Raw genomic sequence first — 23,626 nt, 5'->3', positions numbered from 1 at the left:
TTAAAATACATAGTCCGTGTCAAGAAAGAAGGCCGCGGGACTACTGTTGGAGAATTATTATGACTCTTGTCAGTTAGGTACAGTAGAGCCGGGTTTCCACTGACGCGGAGATGGGCCGAGAAGAGCGGAGATGTGCGGATTTGACCAATCACAGCGTTCGAGAGAGCGAAAAAAGAAGACGCTCTGTCACTCTCTCCCTCACGGTGATTGGTGGATTCCTGCACATCTCCGCTCCTCTCCGCCCAGCTCCGCGTCAATGGAAACGCTGCCTAAAATCCGTAAACTTCTTTCGTGGAGCGTTTCGTTATTTTAAATCTAGTTTATTCTTACCCGATTGCGGCGAAGCATAACATAACATAACCGTGCTTCGGAGGGCACGTTAAGCCTTTGGTCCCGGCTATTAGCCGTAAAAACGCCTCCACCAATCCGCAGTGGAGCAGCGTGGTGGAGTATGCTCCATACCCTCTCCGGTTGATTGAGAGGAGGCCTGTGCCCAGCAGTGGGACGTATATAGGCTATTTATGTTATGTTATGTTATTCTTACCCGATTGCGACGAAGCATATCGAATGCTGAGGGGGGTGATTCAGCTCATTATTTTGAGTTAATATCAAGTGGAATTTTTCATCGCATTTTAAACAGCTTACCTGTGCCATGTTATTGGTATTTCTTGAAAAAAGAAACTGGTTATAGTATTAAAACTATTATGTCTAAATTGAATTTAAAAACCAATTTCATTTCCTTTGAGAATAAATTATTTTTAACGTGAAACTTGCTTGCTACCATGTGGAAAGCGGAATATTTTCATCACATTTCAAAGGAATAGTTTTGCAATTTCGTGGGACGTTTTCCATTTCAAAATTCATAAACAAATTTTAAATTAAACCTCCATACTAGGTACCTATAAGTAATTGCTAATATATTTTTCGGTCGCATTCATAATATTGCATCTAATTATGCTGAGCAAAGTTCAGTTTTGACTGACACAGTTGGCTTGTTGACCATAATAGACGGCGATACGGCTCACCACCTATCACGTTCTAACAAAAAGCTCGGTAAGGAGTGGGTTCTTAGTTCATCTAGCATCGGATGTACCTCTGATTACCCCAACTGGGACATAGTCGTGAACTTGCTTATGGTAAGCTGAGCAGAATCAGAATCAGAATCATTTATTCAACGTAATTATCATGGATAAACTTGTTGAAGGTCAATGTAACATTTTTGAATTTACGTCATTTCGCAAGGTGTTATGGCTGAGGAGAAGAAATGACAAGAAACTGCAACAGCAACACATCTTTTAAATCAATGAGGGTACATTACAAGTTATTTAATAACTAGAGGAACACATTCAATACCAGACATTTTTATCATTTAGGTAATCATTAATCTTATAATAGGCTTTTTTACATAAAGTAAGCTTCACGTGAGCTTTAAATTTGTTCTCTGACAAATTTAAAATATTATCTGGTATTTTATTGTAAAAACGTATACATAACCCCAAAAAAGATGAATTTAATTTACTTAATCTAGAATTTTGAACAACAATTTTATTTTTATTCCTTGTATTGTAAGTATGCCTTTCACAGTTTCTTGGAAGGAGAGATACATTTTTACGCACATACATAATGTTTTCATAAATATATATTGACTTGCGACCGTCAGTATATTTATTTCTTTAAACAGCTCCCTTAAAGAGTCCCGACAACGCAGATTATAAATAGCGCTGAAATAGAGCTGGGATTGAGTTTATCATACCTGATTTGCTCAATAAAATCCCAAGAAACATTAAATCACAAATAAATATAAACAATTTAAATGACACAATAAAAAACTACCTGCACTGCACTCAATTCTTGCCGAGACTTCGGTGTGAATTTGTGGAGCCGCCTGTATAATGAACGAATTGCTTCTGCGCGCTGCGCAGCCGCTCGCATGATGCCTACTCTCGTACTTGTTTACGTGTTTACTAGCTAGTATGGTGTGACTTAATTGTTTGCAATTTATTATTTCTTTGCAAGTTACCTACCCTTTATAAGTTAAGTTGAACAACTGATTCCTAACTGATGTTTAGATTATATTTTGCGTTGAGACAAACCCATGTCGGGTTTAACAATGCTTCTTAGCGTTTAAGGTATTATGTTCATGAATTTCTTTGCAATAAAAAAAAAATAATAGAAAATTGTAGAATACACTCAGCTGCTTGTCTTCTTGAAAATCGACGGCTTTTTTTTGACGTGACTTATTGTAGATTTTTCGCAGATGGCATTAACTACTTGGCCGGACAAATGGGCGCTGAAGGCTCTCACCCGAGTAGGATATCAATAGTTAATAATAGTATGTAAGGAGACTATTTGGAAAAATAATTACTTAAGTTTAATTAAAATATCAGGTGTGTTCTGGCTAGAATAGGCTAGCAAAAAACATGAATTTTGCGACGGAATATTTCACTTGACATTAACTCAGAATAATGAGCTGAATCATCCTCCTCAGTATTCGTTACGTAGTCACTAATACTCTGTACCTATTATGGTAGATTTATACATCATAATATGAATCTTATCAAAAACAATGCGGTTGATATAACAATAAATACTATCATACTTACAAATAAACGTGAATGCTTCTGAAGTTTCTAAAAACCTCAAGTCTAAAGGAAATTGCGTCGCCAGATGCAAAATTTCAATTCTGAAGAGGGACACTGCAGTGGACAGCGTTATAATACAAAGTTACTGAACAACATCAAACTATTAAACTCTCTTCGAGCTAAACAGCGGACGCCTGTTGCTACGCGGCGCTTTGAATTTCCTTAGATTTACTACACAATTTAGTTAAACAATCTTGATACACGGACACGTACAATAAAATACCAGATAATATTTTTATTTTGTCAGAAAAAAAAAGCTTATGTGAGGCTTACTTTATGTAAAAAAGCTTATTATAAGATTAATGATTACCTAAGTCGCAAAAGTATGAAACTGAAAATAATTTATAAAAACACTTAAAATTTTAATGAATTTTCCGACAGGAAATTCCACCTGATATTAACTCAGAGTCATTCCTCAAAGTTTTCGTTACGATATCACTAGCACCCTGTATAACAACAGACCCATGTTATACCCGGTTCCGGTATGTTGTTGCCCGGTTCGTGGAAATAGGCTCCCCCTATAACCGGACAACAAGCATTGGAAACCACGTGATATCATCTATCTATGATCCAAACACGTTTCGCCTATCTGAACTTTCACGTCCTTCAACTGGGCTTTTACGGATTCTTATAACGAAACACAATACACTTGCTTTTGATTTTTTTGACGTTACTTATTGTAGATTTGCCGCAGATGGCATTAACTACTTGGTCGGACAAATGGGGAGCGCCGAAGGCTCTCACAGGTACAACGTTTAAGACAACAGGCTTGAGGGTGCCAAGTTGGGCGCGAACCTTGGCTCAGGGCGTTGTCTGAGAAGAAAAATATTTGAAAGAATTAATCGACCCTAGTGGGTCGATAGCGAGAAGCGCTGATTGAGGGACACAATACACTATACACACAGCTTTACAATGTTAGTTACAAGAACAATTTCAAACTATTAAAGTATCTTAAAAGCCCTGCACTAGCCTGATGTTACGCATTAAAAGTTTACTAGATATTAGTTGCTAGATTTACTACGTGCTGGGAACTTTGCTTAGGTTTAATGGCTTAGAAAAAAAGATAGTTGTAATTATCTCTCTCTTTATTTCAAAGTTGCGCTCTTGTCGGTGGAGTAATCGCCATTCCTCTCTTCTTATCGCCAAATCTTTCACTATTCATAACATAAACAGCCTATAAACATCCCAATGTTGGGCACAGGCCACCCCTCAATAAAGCGAAGGATGTATGGAGCATACTCCATCACGGTGCTCCAGACCAACTGCGTAACGTGCAACTCACGTCAACGTGAGATATCAGGCGACATGCGGACTCGTGTAATTTAGTGCTGATATCTCCCTTATTTCTATGGTCTGTGGTACCTACCTTACAGAGAAGAACATCAGTTTAATCAGCACGTTATAACCGAAAAAGTCAACGAAGACAAATTTACGGGCGAAAACTTAATAAAAGAAAACAAACTAACGACTATAAAACGAGGTCAATTTGAAAGGGGAAGAACATACAATGGCTCAATTGAGAAAGTGCTTGAAATAGCCACAATAATAATTAATAAAATGATTAACTTATAAGTGAAGTCCACTTAACCTGTAATAGCTCTAGGTATAGATTGTGAATCAATAATAACATACATATACTTACTTATAATAATTATACTGACATACAGTCATGAGCAATATCATGTACCCACTTTAGAACCCTTTCGCACTATCATATTTGACATTACGGTTTGTATTGTCAAAAAAGTTAATGTGACATGGTTTCAAAATGCATACATATTAGTACTCGTGACCGTACATACTCCTATTCATAGTGAAAAAAGTGCGTTCAGGTACAATATTCTATTAGAACATACTTACAAATCCTTTGTAAATTGAAACAACACATTTTTATATTATTTTATTGAGTTCCAAACAATGAATTTTGAAATTTTTAATCAGTTCTTTGAAGTTTAATTTCTTTTGAATACATCTTTGTCATCTCTCCTCTTCTCCTTTTATCCGTCCTTCTTTCTCTCTTTTTTGTTTCTTTTTAGCTTCGTTTATATTAAGAACTTTTTTTTCGGTTGCCGCAGTCGACGTTGTAAGGCCAATCACAGTAACTAACGGTAGGGTTGTATAGAAGGTTTTGGGGACAATACATTGTGACTGGTTTACCCTCAGAACACATATAGAACTTATCACAGTCTGCATGAGCCACTAATTCACCATCGGAATCAGGCGCTGTGCACATATCATTCGGTTTGTCGCCGCCTGAAACCGGTTTCTCTTGTTCTTTCTCCTTCTCTTCTACGTTATCTTCAGTCTCTTCAATATTTACATATTTACACTCTACGTTCTCAGGCCAATCGCAGTATTCTTTTTCAGCGTTGAAATGTAGGTGTGTCGGACAGCTTACAACTACTGGTTTACCTTCTACGCATTTGTAAAATTTAGTACAATCTTTGTGAGCAATCAAAAGTCGTTCAGAATTTGGAGCAGCGCAGATTTGAGCAATATTATTTGCGTTACTGTTGTCTGTAGGTTTGTTTTCGTTGTCAACTACAGGCTTCTCTTTGTCTTGTTCCTTGTCCTCGGTATTAGATGATTTACACTGGACATTCTCAGGCCAATCACAATATTCTAGATCGGAGTTGTATAGCAAGTTCAATGGGCAAACGAGTACTACAGGTTTCCCTTCTGAGCACTTGTAGAACTTATCGCAATCTTCGTGAGCTACTAGAACACCATCAGATTCTTCAGAAGCGCAAATATCCTTAGCTTGATTAGGATCGCTGTTACCGAATGGTTTAGCAACCTTGCTAGCTGGTGGTTTAGCATTGAACACTTCATGTGTTACATCAACTTTGCATTTTACATTTTGTGGCCAATCGCAGTACTCTTTTTCAGCATTGTAGAGCAAGTTGGGTCCGCAGCTCATAGCAACGGGTTTACCTTTCGAACATTTGTAGAACTTATCACAATCTTCGTGAGCAACTAGAATGCCATCAGAGCCTGAAACAGCACAAATTTCTGGTGCTAAAGTAGGGTCAATGTTTCCAGCGGGTTTGTTTTCATTGTCAGTGATTTCTTCATTTTTATCTTCATTTTTGTCTTCTTCAGGTTGTGTTTCAGGTTGCAGTTCAAGTTGCTTGCACTCTACGTTTGCCGGCCAATCACAGTACTCCTTTTCTGGATTGTAAAGTAGGTCTAGTGGGCAACTTTGAGCAACTGGTTTCTGTTCTGAACATTTGTAGAATTTGCTACAGTCTTCGTGAGCAACTAATGTGCCATCCGATTCTAATTTAGCACAAATAGCTTGAGCTTGGCTTGGGTCACTGTTGCTAAGTGGTTTAACTGGCAGTTTATAGACGGCTACGTATTGGATCTTTTTCTTGTTAACAATTTTCGATCCACATTGAACATTGTCAGGCCAGTCGCAGTATTCCATCTCAGGATTGTATAATAAATTAATTGGACAACTTAGTGTAACTGCCTTTCCTTCTGAGCACTTGTAAAATTTATGACAATCTTTATGAGCAATTAAAACACCATCGGAATCTGCTTGAGCGCAAATCTTCTCAGCTTGGCTTGGGTCGGCATTACCAGGTGGATTTTTAGTTTCTTCAACGACAGGCTTATCCTTATCCTGGTCTTTTGGTGCTTCGCACTTGACATTTTCAGGCCAATCACAGTATTCCTTCTCAGAATTGTATAACAAGTTTAGCGGACAATTTATAGCAACAGGCTTACCTTCTGAGCACTTGTAGAATTTGTCACAGTCTTTATGAGCAATGAGAATGCCATCGGATCCAGCAGCAGCACAAATGTCGACAGCTTGGCTGGGGTCGGTATTAATGGAGGGTTTATCCGTTTCGGCTGGAGGATTATTCTCATTACCATCGCCTGGTTTGTTATTTTCGATAGTTCTTGAACCACATTCTACATTTTCTGGCCAGTCACAAATTTCGAAGTCGGAGTTGTACAACAGATTTACGGGGCATGTTATTGTAACAGCTGCTCTTTCTGAGCACTTGTAGAATTTGTTGCATTCCTCGTGGGGGATCAGTTGTCCATCAGAGTCGGCACTTGAGCAGAGATATTTAGCGTCGCCCAGGTCATTTGTACCGCGAACATTGGCTAATGCTAGCGCACAAAACACATATAGCACATTACCTGAAATGAAAGAACAATATAATAATTTGATATTTAAGTACGATTGGAATATGACACGCCAGGGGTATCCTTATTTACTTATGTATTTCATGTCTCAGTGATAGGATAGACCATCTTGTAATAATTCGGAAGACGAACAGAACATACTCCAATATTCCGCAGATTTTCTTGCAGTTTTTTCCATCAAAGCACTTGATATCAAAGAGTTTTTCAGTCATAAGATTTATATTATAAATGGTGATTGTTAGTAGGCGACCGTCCATATAAACAGTGCATCTTTCCTTCTTGGCATAGTTAGTAATTTAGAAAATGGTACATTATTCACCAAGTGAAGAAAGTGAGTGGTCACGACACTATACACACATTTTGAAAAATACTCACCTTTCATTACAGGTGCTATTAACGTTTGATACTGATTTACGAAGTTCCTGATCATCGCATTTAAATATGTTCGTAATCGACTAGATCGCAATCTGATAAGTCGGTCGGAAATGTGAACTTATCGATGCAATTACAATCGCAACAACAAAACTGAAGTGCCGATATTAGATCTTTATCTAATTTCCTTCTATATCGCTATCGATCGGTTTATTTTTCAATTCGTCAACAAATTCAAGAAACGGCTTAGGTTTTCACTGATAATTACTTTGACTTCCACGTACCTATAGTGCACGTTCCGTATTAGTACAATAAATCTAAAGGATTGAATGCTTTGGTCCTTCTATGACGTTGCTCTGGACAATCACACTTATTTCCTTTGTAAGATAACTAGAATGGTTGATATTGTCATCTCACATATTCCTTTCGAATTCTTGACGAGTGTCATCGTTAAATACATCACAAATCACTCACGCAAACTAATTAACAGTATAAGCCACTCCATTTGGCAGTATCATGACCATAGTATGCTAATGTTACGCGCAATTATGAACGGCTTTTGACCTGAACAACACACTTTTTTTAAATATAATTTAACAACTTTATTATCACGTACTACACTAACCGTACTATGAGAACTAGTCATCCGACCCTTTCTGATTGAATCACACTCGCATTGTAATTTGAATTATAATGAAATAAAACAATAAAAGAACAATGGAAAAAATATGTTGTTTATACAGAATGAGAACAACAATTTCAAAATTAACATGATTTCGTAATCGTAGAGAGTTTTCACTGTATCAGTAACACGCACGGGCGCATCACAAAACAAAAATGTTAATTCTTATTCTACCAGCTTCGATATCCTAGGTTGCCTGGAAGGGATTGCTACTTAGCAAAAATGCCACCTATTGCATTCTTTGTTTCTCTTTTGTTTTTGTTTTATTTATTGTATGTGCTTTGAACTATTTCTTAAGTTATGTTATGGATTATGACGTATAGTCGACGGGACGTGTAAAGGTTGCCTGAAAGAAATTGCCGCCTGTTCTGTATATAATGTCCTTATTTCTGTATTTTGTGTTCATTTTACTCAAGAAAGTATACTATCTATCTATCTATTAGTTGTAACAGACTACCAATCTATCGCATTATGTCATTCTTCAGAGAATTATTAGGTTCAGTGGTTGCGCTTTGTGTTCTGGGTTCCATTCCTGTTACACTTCCAACAAAAAAACACTTTGTGAAACTGTTCCTAGTTTGGCCAGGATATGGCAGGCTGAAATTATCTGATTGTCCGAAAAATGGGACGATTCCCTGCATCGGAAAGCACGTCAGTTGGTCCCAGCTATTTACTGATGTAAGTACATCTTTGGCGCTCAATAATAGCTCCGTAAACCATGGTAGCAGAGGTTGATTAACCAACTCACAACCCACACGATAGAAGAGAATACAAGAAATAGGAAAAGACTATAGCTACCTTTTGAGTCCCTCCTGCTTAAAATATTGGGTTGGTAAGCAGAACAGTAGATCAACATTCCCCTAGCATTATCCCGTTTTTCACAGGGTCTGCTTACCTAACCTGAAGATTTGATAGGACCGGTTTTTTACAGAAACGACTGCTTGTCTGACCTTCCAACCCGCGAAGGGTAAACAAGCCCAATGTAGGTTAGGTCACATACCTCCGAAAATGCATTTCTCGGGAATGTTGGTTTCCTCACGATGTTTTCCTTCACCGCTAAGCACGCGATAATCATTGAATTCGATAACAAAGTCGACAATTATTGGTTTAAGCCTGTGCTGGATTTGAACCTGCGACTTCAAAATGAGAGGCAAGCGTTCTACCAACTGGGCTACCACGGTTCATAAGCAAAACAGAAGATGAAAATATTTATTTATACTTACTCACTATGATTAGTTCTTTTTTTTTATGAATAAAATAATACAGTAATCTGTTTCATTATTATCTTTTTCATCGTTTATTTTTTATCAATAGATAATGGCTGTATACACGTTTCAATTTGGATCTGCTATCATCATCATCATCATCAGCCCATTAACGTCCCCACTGCTGGGGCACGGGCCTTCCCTATGGATGGATAGGGAGATCGGGCCTTAAACCATCACGCGGGCCCAGTGCGGATTGATGGTTACTAACGACTGCTAATGCCGCCGGGACCAACGGATTAACGTGCCTTCCGAAGCACGGAGGAGCTCGAGATGAAATCTTCTTTTTTGTGGTCACCCATCCTATGACCGGCCTTTGCGAAAGTTGCTTTACTTCAACAATCGCAGACCGAGCGCGTTAACCGCTGCGCCACCGAGCTCCTCAAATCTGCTATACAAATATAAATTATATTACTAGTTGCAATATAAACATAACATATATCCCAATTGGGGTAGTCCGAACACACGTTAATTTTAGGCACAAATCTAAAACAACCGTCTAAAAATTTTACATTGGCCAATAACTCGCCAGAATTATGTTGACAGCACACGTCAAACAGTTTATATACCAGCGAGATACCTTTTTGATTCGCCCGGGTTATTCATTCATTTACATAACATAACATAAACAGCTTGAAGACTATAGAGAACCGGAGAGGAAATATGATTGGCCACATGATACGACACGATTCATTTATAACAAACATTGTAAACATTGTCATGAGCTATAATAATGTACCCCCTTTAGGACTCTGTCGCACTAACATATTTGACATTTAGTGCGACTTCCAGTGCAATTTGTCAAAAAAGTTAATGCGACATGGTACCAAAGTGTATATATATTGTGACCGTACGTCCCACTGCTGGGCACAGGCCATTCATTTACTCATTCTTCCTAAAATTAAGAGCTGTCAATCATCCGTCCCTTTCCTTTTCGGCGGATAAGAATATGACAGGTATAACTTAAAGTAAAATTAGGAGGCGCCTGCAGGAATCGGGGCCTATATTTCTCACGACTTTACAAATGCAATAATATTTACCACATTGACAATGAATTAACAAAGTGAGAAGGCACTATGAAGGGTCGAAATTTAATTAAAGAAATCCCTTAAAAAAGGTTGGGAGTGCTAAAAAGGACGGTATTTGCATACAAATTAAAGCAAATTAATGAGAATTGAGATGGATTCAGTGATCGCTTCTTTTTAAAAGAATAAATTGCCAAGTTGGGTTAAAACCTAACACAACAACAAAAGAGTTTAAAAATGGTCTATTTTTGTTTCTTTTTTTCTCAGCTGTACTAAGAGTAAAGAAAATCATACAGTAGGCCTAGCTAACTGCGCCAGTTGAGCGCGAGTTGTTTTTGACAGACGAGTTAAGGTTCACGAATCGACTTGCTCGCGACTTGAATAATGATTAGTGTATTATTAATTTATCACAAAAATGATGTTAAAATAAAATAAGTAAGTATCTGTATTAAAGAAAATAGGTATCTGTTTTTAATGTTCTTGGCTCTTCCATAACTATATAGAATAATAAAATATTTCTTTTGGAATGCGAATCTTGAAAAAAATGCGGATGTCCCGGTAGTTCTAATAAAAACAACAACTTACAACAATTATCTTTTATTTAATAATAAATAAACTTAATAGAAACAATAATAAAAAACAGTAATAAACAAGTTTACAAAAAATAAGAATAGGTAATAAACGCAAAAATAAGGATTAAAACTATACTACTAAAACTAAATTAAAAAGCTCAATTAAAAATGCTCCCTTTTGGACCTCGCTTATAAATAACTATGTTAAATAATAGCAATATTATTATTGGTTGTAGTAGTAGTATTTTGTTTTGTTTAATGTTTGTACTTTTATGGCTTTGCGCATGTCTTAAAATTGTATTTTCTTTTAATTGCTTTCATTTTATTCTTTCTCAAATTGTTTAAATTTATTTTCAATCATTTGTGGTAGCTTGTAATTGGCCAATAGTTATTATTAAGTTGCTTATATTGTAAATAACGCTGTAAGCTTCCCTAAGACAATAAAATAAATAAAATAAAATAAAAATAAAATTATCACCTCTCGACCGAATGTGCTCATCACACTCGCAGCGTTGCCCCGTTGGATGGCGAGAGAAATATGCTGCGCTAAGTAATGCCCGACAACTTACAACAACAACTACAAACAACAACAACTACTAATAATACAACTTATAATTGACATGAACGCTTATACTGTACCTATGATCCACAATAAATATATTTAAATTCGTTTCGTTTCGTTTCGTTAAGTTTCGTTTCATTTCATTTCATTTCTATTTCTAGTTCGTGTCCGGTGGTGCTAGGGTCCTTTTTTGGTGAGCTGCGGCACCCGTATACCTTTAATGTTTTCCAACTAAATATTAATGTGTGTATTTTTAAATGTTGTAAATGTATGTGTGTGTGTCCTTATTTTTTTCTCCAGTGTGCTAGGCCTGCCGGTCGTAAATGTTTGATGCTTTTCAACCTTTCAGCTTTAACCTCCCAGATCCTTTATTCCCGGAGTGCCCACTGTTTGTCCCATACTCTAGTTTATATGCGCAAATTTAAATGTCAAATTAGGATAAAAACTAGAAGCTCAAGTAGGAGACAGCACTAATAAGTATTCCTAAATTCTAGTTAAAATTCGTGGTAAATTGCTATAAAATGTTAACATTTGGGCATCGTGAAACGTTACCCGTCTGAAGGATGAGTTACGAAAAATAAACAAACCAGTTGGAAAAAGACAGTTTTGACTGAATATGAGTTTAGGGGGGTTAAAATGGCCACATCGAAGCAATTCATCTAAGAAAGCCATATTGCTATTTGACAGTTGTTTGCGTTGCGCACTTACTTTTATATGCGCAAATGTCAAATTGCAATATTGCTTTTTAGATGAATTGCTTCAATGTGGGGTGATCTACTTCTTCTTATCGTGTGGGTTGTGAGGCCTCATCAACCCTGGTGTCAGGGTTATGATTGAGCCGCCAAAGGCCTCTGACGTGGCCCATGTAACGATCACTCACTTACATCAGTAAATAGTAACCGGGACCAACTGCTTAACGTGCCTTCCGAAACAGGGATCATCTTACTTTCGGACAATCAGGTGATCAGCCTGCAAAGTCCTAATCAAACTAGGGATCACAAAGTGATTTTTGTGATATGTCCCCACTGGGATTCGAACCCGGGGCTTCCGGGTCGTGAGTCCAACGCTCAGCCACTGGACCACAGAGGCCGTGCATACTAGTGATTTGACCCGGCTTCGCCTGGGGATTTATACATAGCACAAGTATTATCACGCTTGCCACCTATCACGATGATCTAACAGAAAGCTAGGTGAGGCGTGGGTACTCAGTTCATCTTGAAATGGATGCGCCTCTGACTACCCCCCTTGGGATGTAGTCGTGAGAATTATCCCAGTCGTGTATCAAAACCACAGCTTGTAATACAGTCGGCATTATATTATTCAGTTGGCAAGATGTAAGAGTAATTGCGCAGTGCATTAGAGGAAAGCTCCATTAATTTCATATTCATACAACCGCAATGTCTCTTAGCGCGTGAACTATGATTATTAATGAACATTTAGTTCAAGTTAAAAATAAAATCTTTTTGTTATAATTACAAATACAAATATACTTTATTGCACCAAAAGACTCTTAACTAGGTACATAGAAAGTGGCGGCCTCATCGCTTTTGAAAAATAGGGTAGTGGTTTCCCTCTTGCCTTCCACCCCGCGTTTCTCTGTCTGACGCAAGTTGGATGGCGCCCAGTCTATTACAAAGCCATACTAGGACTCCTGTCCTCCGCCTCTGAATAGTACTGACAGTTACTGCTGCCCTCTGTCAGGTTCCAGGTTACAGTCCCTGTGACTTGCCCCTTCCGTCCTGCATTGCCGTACCGATGGCTCCTATCTTCGCCTCTGCAACCGTTGAGGTTCAATAAGCTGTTGTTAATCAACAGAGTTCACATTTTCATCTTTATGTTGTTTCTAACCCTCTATAGCTAAAGATCCTCTCAGATTAACCTCCAGATATTAACACATAGACTCCCGTGATCATGGCACTTGCAACAGTGTCGAAATATCGGGAGTCTCATATCCCCATTTAAACGCGGTAAGAACCCGTTATTATGTGCTTTAATTATGATAATAACCGCGTAAACTTAAAACAATGTATATCATAGACTGCCCTGCAATATAGCTGATGCAGAAATGAAGCCTTAAATATGCAACCGTCAGACGGACTGGCTCACTGAAGCAAATAATTGACCAACCAGAATATGTCGATTGCTCAATATTTAATTGGAATAAGTACCTATATCTCTCATATAGCACTGCAGTGTGACATATATACAGGGTGTTAAAGACATTGTAACAAATACTGAGGGAGACGATTCAGCTCATTATTCTGAGTTAATATCAAGTGGAATTTTCCATCGCAAAAAAATACATGAATTTTGCGACGGAAAATTGCACTTGGTATCAACTGAGAATCATGGTCTGAATCATCCCCAGCAGTATTCGTTACGATGTCACTAACACCGTCTACATTCAAATACAATGGATATGTAATATGCCTGTAAAAAAGGAATTTATTTGAACAAAGCAACGAGGGACTTTACAAGCTGCGTTCCCCAAAAATAATATAGATGGCTCTGTCAAGATTTAACATGATAATTACCTTTTTTCTCATTACTAATTACCTATTTGTATCGGCGTCCGAAGGACGTAATATACGATCCCCACGACCCGATTACTCTAGCCATAGAGGCAGCCAATCAGCTCGCGACACCAAACACTTCAGGTCCCCGATACCGACCCCGCCGGTGTGGTCGACGATTTCCCTCATTCAGCGCTTATCGCTATCGACCCACTAGGGTCGATTAATTCTTTCAAATATTTTTCCTCTCAGACGACGCCCTGAGCCGAGGTTCGCGCTCAACTGGGCACCCTCAGGCCTGTTGTCTTAAACGTTGTACCGGGTGAGGGCCTTCAGCGCTCCCCATTTGTCCGGCCAAGTAGTTAATGCCATCTGCGGCAAATCTACAATAAGTCACGTCAAAAAAAAAAATTACCTATTTCAAGACGAAAACCAAGACCAAGAAGAGCTTACATGGAACAGATTAAAGAAAAGGTTAACGTCGTGTCTTATAGGGAAGTCAAGGAATTGGCCTTTGATAGACTGGAATGGAAAATGTTACACCGACAAGAGCGTGGCTCTTAAATAATAATTGACGATGATGAATTACCTATTTACTCGGATACATAATTATTCAAAAATATAGTGTAATGGCAGAAGCATATATAAAAAAAAATGTTCATTGATATTTAGATCAGATTATGTATACAATTATGTTGTTACTTATATTACTTTTCTTTAGTTTGATCAGAATAATTAATAGGTGGAAGATGTATTGTGGCTGGGTGTAATAAAAAAATAAAATAAAAATATTTTATTATCGAACAATTAGATAATAAAGGGTCATCATTTATACTTACCAAAAATAAAGATAAAAATGTCTGTTATCCTTTAACTAGGGACGTGACAAATTGAGAACACTAAGGTACATGTAGTCTCACAGGCTACTACTTTTAAATTTAAATTTTGTTATAAAATTGCGTTATAATGATTTAAAATGCGTTGATATTTTATTTGTTGGAATGTAATAAAACAAATATAAATTAATTCAATCAGTTTTTATAATCACTTTAAACACAAATGATAATTAACACTTACTTGTACTTTTCAGCCTTAACCATGTAAGTAGAAGTGTAGTAAGACCACGGTAACATGATCATTAACTAAAATACGCATACCTGGATATACATAAAGCTGCCTCAGGTACATGCTCTATAAATAAAACAACCATTGAAATAATAAATAATAAGTATATTGGTTACTTACTCTAAATTTCCAAAACGCACGCGTGCTCAAACACAAGTGTACACGTGTTCAAAATGGTACGTCTGCCTTCGATGCGTGCTCGAATCAAAAGAACCCCAATGAAAGACAAACACGCCTTTTTATACCCTTTCTCCTAGTGTTGCCATATGAAGGCAACACAAATTCGCACAAAATTATAGAAAACCTAACATTCGACCATCCTGACGTCGTGCATGTCCTCATGCACGTAGACAAAACGTCTAATGTTCAAACCTAACATTCGGCGGGCCAAGTGATTCCACACTCATCGAGAACAGTTACAAAGCTTCACTTAAAATCTAAAAGTACAACGACATATAATCACATTTACGGGGTGAAACATCAGCTCTTCTTTCTAATCATAATATAAAGCTATTCAAGTTGTCAATAGTTCGCAAACCCTTCCTTCTCACGAACTATTGCAAAGCAATTGAGTGTGGACCTTCTTTCTCACACTTGTAATTATCGTATACAAACCTTCCTTCTTATATACGATAATTAAAATAATCATAATATAAAGCTACTCAAGTTGTCAATAGTTCGCAAACCCTTCCTTCTCACGAACTATTGCAAAGCAATTGAGTGTGAACCTTCTTTCTCACACTTGTAACTATCGTATACAAACCTTTCCTTCTTATATACGATAATTAAAATAATCATAATATTACAAAGCTATTCAAGTTGGCAATAGTTCGCAAACCCTTCTTTCTCACGAACTATTGCAAAGCAATTGAGTGTGAACCTTCTTTCTCACACTTGTAACTATCGTATACAAACCCTTCCTTCTTATATACGATAATTAAAATAATCATAATATTATAAAGCTATTCAAGTTGGCAATAGTTCGCAAACCCTTCTTTCTCACGAACTATTGCAAAGCAATTGAGTGTGAACCTTCTTTCTCACACTTGTAACTATCGTATACAAACCCTTCCTTCTTATATACGATAATTAAAATAATTGTGAACCCTCCTCACAAAATTGAAAGTCACCTTAACTAAATAGCTATGAGCCCTCCTTCTCAAGCTATTACTAAATACACATCTTACAGTTTCATCCAACAAACAGTACCTCTACTTACTTTCTTTTGATTGTATATAATAATGACACAATCAGTCATCTTCATCACTACTTTCTTTATCATCATTAACGTGAATCCAGGGTGACATTCGATTTGTTAAATGAAGTAGTCATCAATCCCAACAAATTCAAACTCAAAAATATGTTTATTCAGTAGGTAACATTGTTACACTTTGAATCGTCAATTTTTACATCTTTAAGGGATTCCCGAACTGACAATAAAGTATAATTTTGCGTTTCGCATACTATTTCGTTCAACATAGGATTAATTTCCGCATCCATCTGAAGTCCAAACATTACCTCAGTCCGTCCCGTTGTTTTCCGACGGGTGTTGTTCATGCCCCATTGGACTCTACCTATCTTGTCATCCCAGACGTTCTTGTCAAAATTAAGATTTTGCGCAGTTAACGACCCTAACATCGTGCGATTACACTGCTCTACTTGTCCATTGGACCTAGGACTTGCAACTGCGTTCAACACGTGTCTAATACCTTTATCCGAGCAAAACGTTTGAACACGTACGATGTGAAGCAAGTACCGCGGTCGCTAATAATTCGATCTGGGTTTCTGAATGTATAGAAAATATCTTCTAATTCTCGTGTTGTTGTAACTGTTTTTGGTATTTCTGACTGGCCTGATAAATATAAATTTCGTAAAGGCATCTACGACTACCAATAGGTAAGAGTTTTCCTCTCTTTGATCGCACAAAAAGGTCCAAGGTGATTGATGTACAGGGTGTGAAAAGGCACCTCGACTTTTCGTTTACGTGGAATAGGCCCTCATTTGAATTAGTTTTCTGTTATGTACTTTAACCCATCTGCATCAATATCAAAGGTAAGAAATTCCCGAATGCGACCCAGTTCACTATCACCTAATTGAAGAGTCTACAACCTGTCCCCCTCATTGATTGACATAACCGTCGGGTAAAGACCAGCGTCAATTTCCATTGAACTAAGATCCTCAATTGGGTTCCGAAATAGAAGGTCCACGTGCGACATTTTCGTGCCAGCACGATATTCAAAAAGCAAAAACAGCCACCAGCGGGCAATACGTCTAACCAAATCGCGTTTGGAAAGCATGGAGCGCAACGCACTACAATCGGTCATGATTTTGAAATTCTGACCCAGAAGATAAACCCGAAACTTTTGAGCGAACTTACTACCTATAGCAAGAGTCTCAAGTTTATAAACCTTTTCTCTTCTGGAGATGTCTGGCGACTATAGTACGCTACGGGATGGTAGGTGTCGTTTCCATTACGTCGCTGCATCAATATTCCACTGGCGCCCACTTCACTGGCGTCAGTGTGCAACTGTGTTTCGGCGGTCGGGTCGTAAATGGCTAAGATTGGCCTATCTATCAGACTACTCTTGAGATCAACAAATGCGGCTTCTTGTTCCTCAGTCCAACACCATTCCACATCCTTCTTGAGCAACTTATTCAACGGATGTGATAAAGACGCGTAACTCCTTATAAATTTTCCGAAAATATCCTACTAGTCCCAGAAATTGGCGGACGGAATGTGGACTGGTGGGACGAGGAACATCAAACACTGACTGTGTCTTTTTGTCAGCCGGCCGCACCCCAGCAGCGCTAATATCATAACCCAAATAGTTAATAATTCTGCTGTAAGAAATTACATTTTGCCAAATTCAGAGTTAGGCTTGCCTTTTCTATCAACTGTAAAGCCCTTTCTTACCTATCCAAACACTCTTCTACATCCTTTTCGTAAGTTAATACGTCATCGATGTAAGCAGTAGCTTCTGAGAACCTAGCGGAAACCAATACCTCATTCATCAGCCTTTGAAATACAGCTGGTTCGTTAGCCAACCCAAACGGCATACGATTAAATTCATATTGGTCGTCTGGGGTGATAAAGGAAGTTAAGGGTTTCGATTCTTCTGCAATAGGCACCTGGTAGTATCCAGATGCCAGATCCAAAGTTATAAAGTAGGCCTGCCCCACTAATCGAGCAATCTCGTCTTCAATCACTGCCATCAGGTACCTTATCTTAACTGTCATTGAATTCAGAAACCTATAATCAACACAGAGCTTTTGTTTACCGTCCTTCTTACGAACCAACATAATTGGACTCGCATATTCCGATACAATTTCTCGTACAATCCCCGCATTCATCATCTCACCAACCATTTCTCTTACTTGTTGTCGTTCCTTGTGCGACAATATGTAAGGCCGGTAAACCACAGGACGCTCAATATTCAATTCAATTTTCATTTCAGTCATATTTGTACATCCCAACTCCTCTAATGATTGCGCGAAGCAATGCTTGTATTCGTTCAAAATGTTAAAATAGACGTCGTTTATGTGGCTCTTCAAGCGTTTTTGCTAAAGTTAACATCTTTAGGCTCTATACCTAAATGCTCGCCAACGAGGTCTGTGGGTGATGTACAAATATGATTGACAATCTGAACTCTATTTCATCTACCTATAATATCACCTTCATCAATATAACAAAAGCTGACAATGGGGTAATATGAACAAAGAGCTGACCTTCCTCTACTTTGTATAACCCGCCGGCTATCGTGAATTCTCGGTTTGGCTTCCCCACGACTCTTCCGCTAAGCCTAACATATCAATTAATCACAACATCAGTACGAGCTCTGATAATCGCCTCTCCACTCAATCTTGCGCATGAAGCGGAGACGACCTTTACACTCGCAGTATCACCACTACCACCGTTAGCAAAAGGGAATTCATCATCATAATAAAACCTCAATTCGTTGGCATTCTTGAATACCAGCACCTGCTTCTGTTAGGTGAAGGACTGTCCTACTAATATCGGACAATTGAGCAGATTACTGTCAACCACGTGACACAAAACATCCGCACTAACACCGTCGATGCATAAATTAACCTGTGGCCTGCCCATGGACAAAATAAAATTACTACCAAAACTTTTAATGGAGTCGGGGGTTGATCACAAGTCTACCCCAAAATCAGTGTCGTTGTTTGTTTTATGAGCGAAATTTCGCTACCGAAATCTATAAACGATATCATAGAGGTGTCATTTACCCTAACTGTATTGAAATATTTTGAGCCCGACTTAGAGGTAAGTATGCGCATGATTTTAGGAATGTTACCTAGATTATCACGGTTTTCAAAAAAAAAGGGACTCTGCAAGTTTCCATTTTATGACCGAACCTACGACATCCTGTACATTGGACCAGAGGTTTGGGGCATTTAAGATACGGGTAACCTTTTTCCCTACAGTTAAAACAAAATAATTTGTAACTTGAATTTTTTTTGAAGTCTTAACTGATTTATCCCTATTGTCATTATTACTTCCCGCTGTGGATTCAGTCGACTACTTTGTTTTATTAAAATGAAAGCGATCGGGCGGCGGTTGGTTCTCCTTATTACTCATCAGAAAATGGAGTTGATCAGGCTGCGTACATCGTAACGCTTATCGCCGGATCTAATTATCTTGTCACTTAATCCGTGGATAATGCAGTCCACGGCTCGTTTCCCTTCGATGTCACACCGGTTCACGATGGCTAATTCTTCATAATAATAAACCTCTAGCGGTTCACAAAACCTACTCTTTCGCCTAAGCGTATCCTCCAGGGATTGGCCATAATCATGTTCAAAAGGAAATGCGTCTAACCACTTTTGCTGCCATTCTGCCCAGCTGTACAAAATAGAATTGAAGCTTTCATACCAAACTTTGGCCAACTCCTGCAGTTTCTGCATTGCGAAGTGGATAACGGTTGTTCTCATCCTATCCGTAAACAGTGGCACACTCATTAACTTTCTTTAACCAAGTATTAATCTTTTGACTTTTCGATGAGGGTCCAAATTCGGGTAACATGGTTCATAATACTACTGGAAGGATGTGATGTGGCGACTGCTGTCGGATTAGGTTAAGATCTTAAGTTAACTAATGATTCAACAATATTAAGAACATCTTTAGATGAAAATGTAGGGCTATCTGACCTTTCTATTCCCTTAGCTGCCGACGAACGTCGCACCTCCTGCCCTTCGCCGCGACGTCGTTGGCTGTGTCGCTCGTTGTGCCGACGCGTGAAGCGACGTCTCTCTCCGGCTGCACTCCCGGCTCTCTCTCCGGCTGCGCTCCCGGCTTGTATCAGCTCGGCTCGGCTGCGCTCCCGGCTTGTATCGGCTCGGCTCGGCTGCGCTCCCGGCTTGTATCGGCTCGGCTCAGCTCGGCTCGGCTCGGCTCGGCTCGTCTCGGCTCGTTTCGGCTCGTCTCGGCTCGTCTCGGCTCGTCTCGGCTCGTCTCGGCTCGTCTCGGCTCGTCTCGGCTCGGCTCGGCTCGGCTCGGCTCGTCTCGGCTCGTCTCGGCTCGTCTCGGCTCGTCTCGGCTCGGCTCGGCTCGGCTCGGCTCGGCTCGGCTCGGCTCGGCTGCGCTCCCGGCTTGTATCGGCTCGGCTCGGCTCGGCTCGGCTCGGCTCGGCTCGGCTCGGCTCGTCTCGGCTCGGCTCGTCTCGGCTCGTTTCGGCTCGTCTCGGCTCGTCTCGGCTCGGCTCGGCTCGTCTCGGCTCGTCTCGGCTCATCTCGGCTCGTCTCGGCTCGTCTCGGCTCGGCTCGGCTCGTCTCGGCTCGTCTCGGCTCGTCTCGGCTCGTCTCGGCTCGGCTCGGCTCGGCTCGGCTCGTCTGTCGTCTTCGTGGAACGATCTCGTCTTCAAGAGGCATAATCTGGAACTCGAAAACATTGGAACATGTAAATATTCTTCAGATAACCCTATAATATTTTGGAATGTGATGAATATATATATATATGTATATATTTATACAGATATATTTCCAAAGTAAAATATCTCAAAAACGGTGTATCCTGATTAACACATATGGATACGATCCCACTTCTGAAATGTAGTAAGACCACGGTAACATGATCATTAACTAAAATACGCATACCTGGATATACATAAAGCTGCCTCAGGTACATGCTCTATAAATAAAACAACCATTGAAATAATAAATAATAAGTATATTGGTTACTTACTCTAAATTTCCAAAACGCACGCGTGCTCAAACACAAGTGTACACGTGTTCAAAATGGTACGTCTGCCTTCGATGCGTGCTCGAATCAAAAGAACCCCAATGAAAGACAAACACGCCTTTTTATACCCTTTCTCCTAGTGTTGCCATATGAAGGCAACACAAATTCGCACAAAATTATAGAAAACCTAACAGAAGGTAGAACCAAGGCATTGTTTTACAGCGCCATCTATATTTAAAGTCCCTTACTAACAAGTGCTCTTTTATTATTTAGCTGCACACCTATATGTATCATTCTTTAAACACATTTCCGAAAAATATTATTTGAGGTTTACGCGGCCATTACATTCACAGACTCGTAAAGCAGGCTACTCAAATTAGAAAACACAAAAATTTAAATAAGGAAGACGGGTTTAAATTATCGAGTATGTGGATTGTAAAAAAATTAAGACGGCCTATTTTTTTTATTTTTTTTATTTGGTGATAAAACGCGAGGACACATTGAGTGCGGTTTGTCAAATTCCGACATCAAATGTAGAAACAAACGGCAAAGAAGGAGGGTAGAAAACATGTTTGCCCTTAGAAAATTATGGATCTACCTACTCCACTCCAATTTGATCAGTCATCCCGTGATCACGGCACTTGCAACAGTGTTCACATATCGCGAGTCTCATATACCTGATTTTAACGAGGTAAGAATTATGTGTATTTATTAATAATGAATACTCAGGCAAGTACTTTGTTTTTGTAAAGCCGTTATCTTTCTTTTCATCACTAATTTAATAGCCACGCTCTTGTCGGTGTAGCATTCTCCATACTTGTCTATCAAAGGCCAATTCTTTCACTCTTATAAGACACGACGTTTGCCTTCTATTTAAACTGTTCCATGTAAGCTCCTCTTGGTCTTCCCCTTCCTCTCTTTCCTTCTTATCTTTCTTTTACTACTACAAATACTAAAACAACTTCTTTGATAGGAAATTAATTTGGACTTCAGATTTTCTTGGCTTGTACAAAGTTGGGCCAAATAACGTTGTGTCTAAAATATCTTATTTTCTTAATTTTATGTAACAAAATGTAAAACGGGCTTTTATCCAGGCAATTAATCTAGCTCTGTCTGAACCAGTCAGGCAGATAAGACGCAGCCAAAAGGGGCAACCTAATTTAATATGGAAATTAAAATCTAACTACTGACTGTTGCCTACTGTATGATAATTTAATTTGAAATGCATTCTGAGGGAAAATTAGGAATTCCGTTATCAAATACAGGATGTTAGTGACATTGTAACGAAAACTGAGGGGGATGATTTCGCTCATGATACTGATTTAATATAAAGTAGAATTTTCCGTCGCAATTTTTTTTTGTGTTTTTTTAAATTATTTTTATTTTATACTTTTGCGATGGATAATTCCACATGATATTAACTCAGATTAATGAGCTGAATGATCCCCCTGATTCATTGCGTTAGTGACATCATAACGAATACTGAGAGAGTCGATTCAGACCATGATTCTGAATTGATGTCTAGTCGTCCTGTCAGAAAATTCAAGATTTGAAGGCATTTTTCCCCCCTGTTTAGTGTGGTTTACAATAAAAATGTTATACTTATGGGAGACAGGAACCCAAACTAGGTAGACCCTGTGTCATGGGACTCCTGGTCTCCACCTCTCAGATCATGGTCAAAGGTGATTTAATGTTATGTATAAATGAATAATAAAGTTGGTAAGAATTTTGTAGATAAAACAAAAAAATGTAGATAAAATTGTACGCCGTGTGTGTGTCTGTGTCTGTGTGTGAATTGTTTGAAAAGTTATGATAATCAAATCAGAAATCAATCTCAGATTAAATTTTTGACTTATTATGAGCACAATGTACGGTCACGAGTACTAATATGTACCTATACACATTGAACCCATGTCATATTAAGTTTTTTGACAAAATAAACCGTAAGTCTCATTAAATGTCAAATATGATAGTGCGACAGAGTCCTATAATCATCATCATAGCATTATACCGTTTTCACAGGGTCCGCTTACCTAACCAGAAGATTTGACAGGTCCGGTTTTTTACAGAAGCAACTGCCTGTTTGCTGTACTTCCAACCCGCGACGGGAAACCAGCCCAATAGACAGAGGTACAATTATGATTATTAATGATGTCAGGAGGAGTTGAGGAGCTTGGTGGCGCAGCGGTAAACGCGCTCGGTCTGCGATTATTGAAGTTAAGCAACTTCCGCAAAGGCCGGTCATAGGATGGGTGACCACAAAAAAAAAGTTTTTATCTCGAGCTCCTCCGTGCTTCGGAAGGCACGTTAAGCCGTTGGTCCCGGCTGCATTAGCAGTCGTTAATAACCATCAATCCGCACTGGGCCCGCGTGATGGTTTAAGGCCCGATCTCCCTATCCATCCATAGGGAAGGCCCGTGCCGTGCAGTGGGGACGTTAATGGGCTGATGATGATGAATGATGTCAGACTTCACTATTTTCCATACATACATGATCGTTCATAAAAAG

The 23,626-nt window shown here is 38.9% G+C and overlaps 1 protein-coding gene across 1 annotated transcript; it reads right to left on the bottom strand.

Annotated features, from left to right (window-relative positions):
- Positions 1–4,529: 4,529 nt before the first annotated feature.
- LOC126373099 (chondroitin proteoglycan 2-like) lies at positions 4,530–7,222 on the bottom strand. Its single transcript, XM_050019099.1, has 2 exons — positions 7,179–7,222; positions 4,530–6,797 (listed from the first exon to the last, which is right to left on the bottom strand). The coding sequence occupies exons 1-2, from the start codon at positions 7,183–7,185 to the stop codon at positions 4,690–4,692; spliced, it is 2,115 nt and encodes a 704-aa protein (XP_049875056.1). The 5' UTR covers positions 7,186–7,222; the 3' UTR covers positions 4,530–4,689.
- Positions 7,223–23,626: the final 16,404 nt, after the last annotated feature.

This window comes from Pectinophora gossypiella, chromosome 15 (assembly GCF_024362695.1).
Source record: "Pectinophora gossypiella chromosome 15, ilPecGoss1.1, whole genome shotgun sequence".
NCBI lineage: Eukaryota > Metazoa > Arthropoda > Insecta > Lepidoptera > Gelechiidae > Pectinophora > Pectinophora gossypiella.
This window is presented reverse-complemented; position numbering and strand designations above follow the sequence as displayed.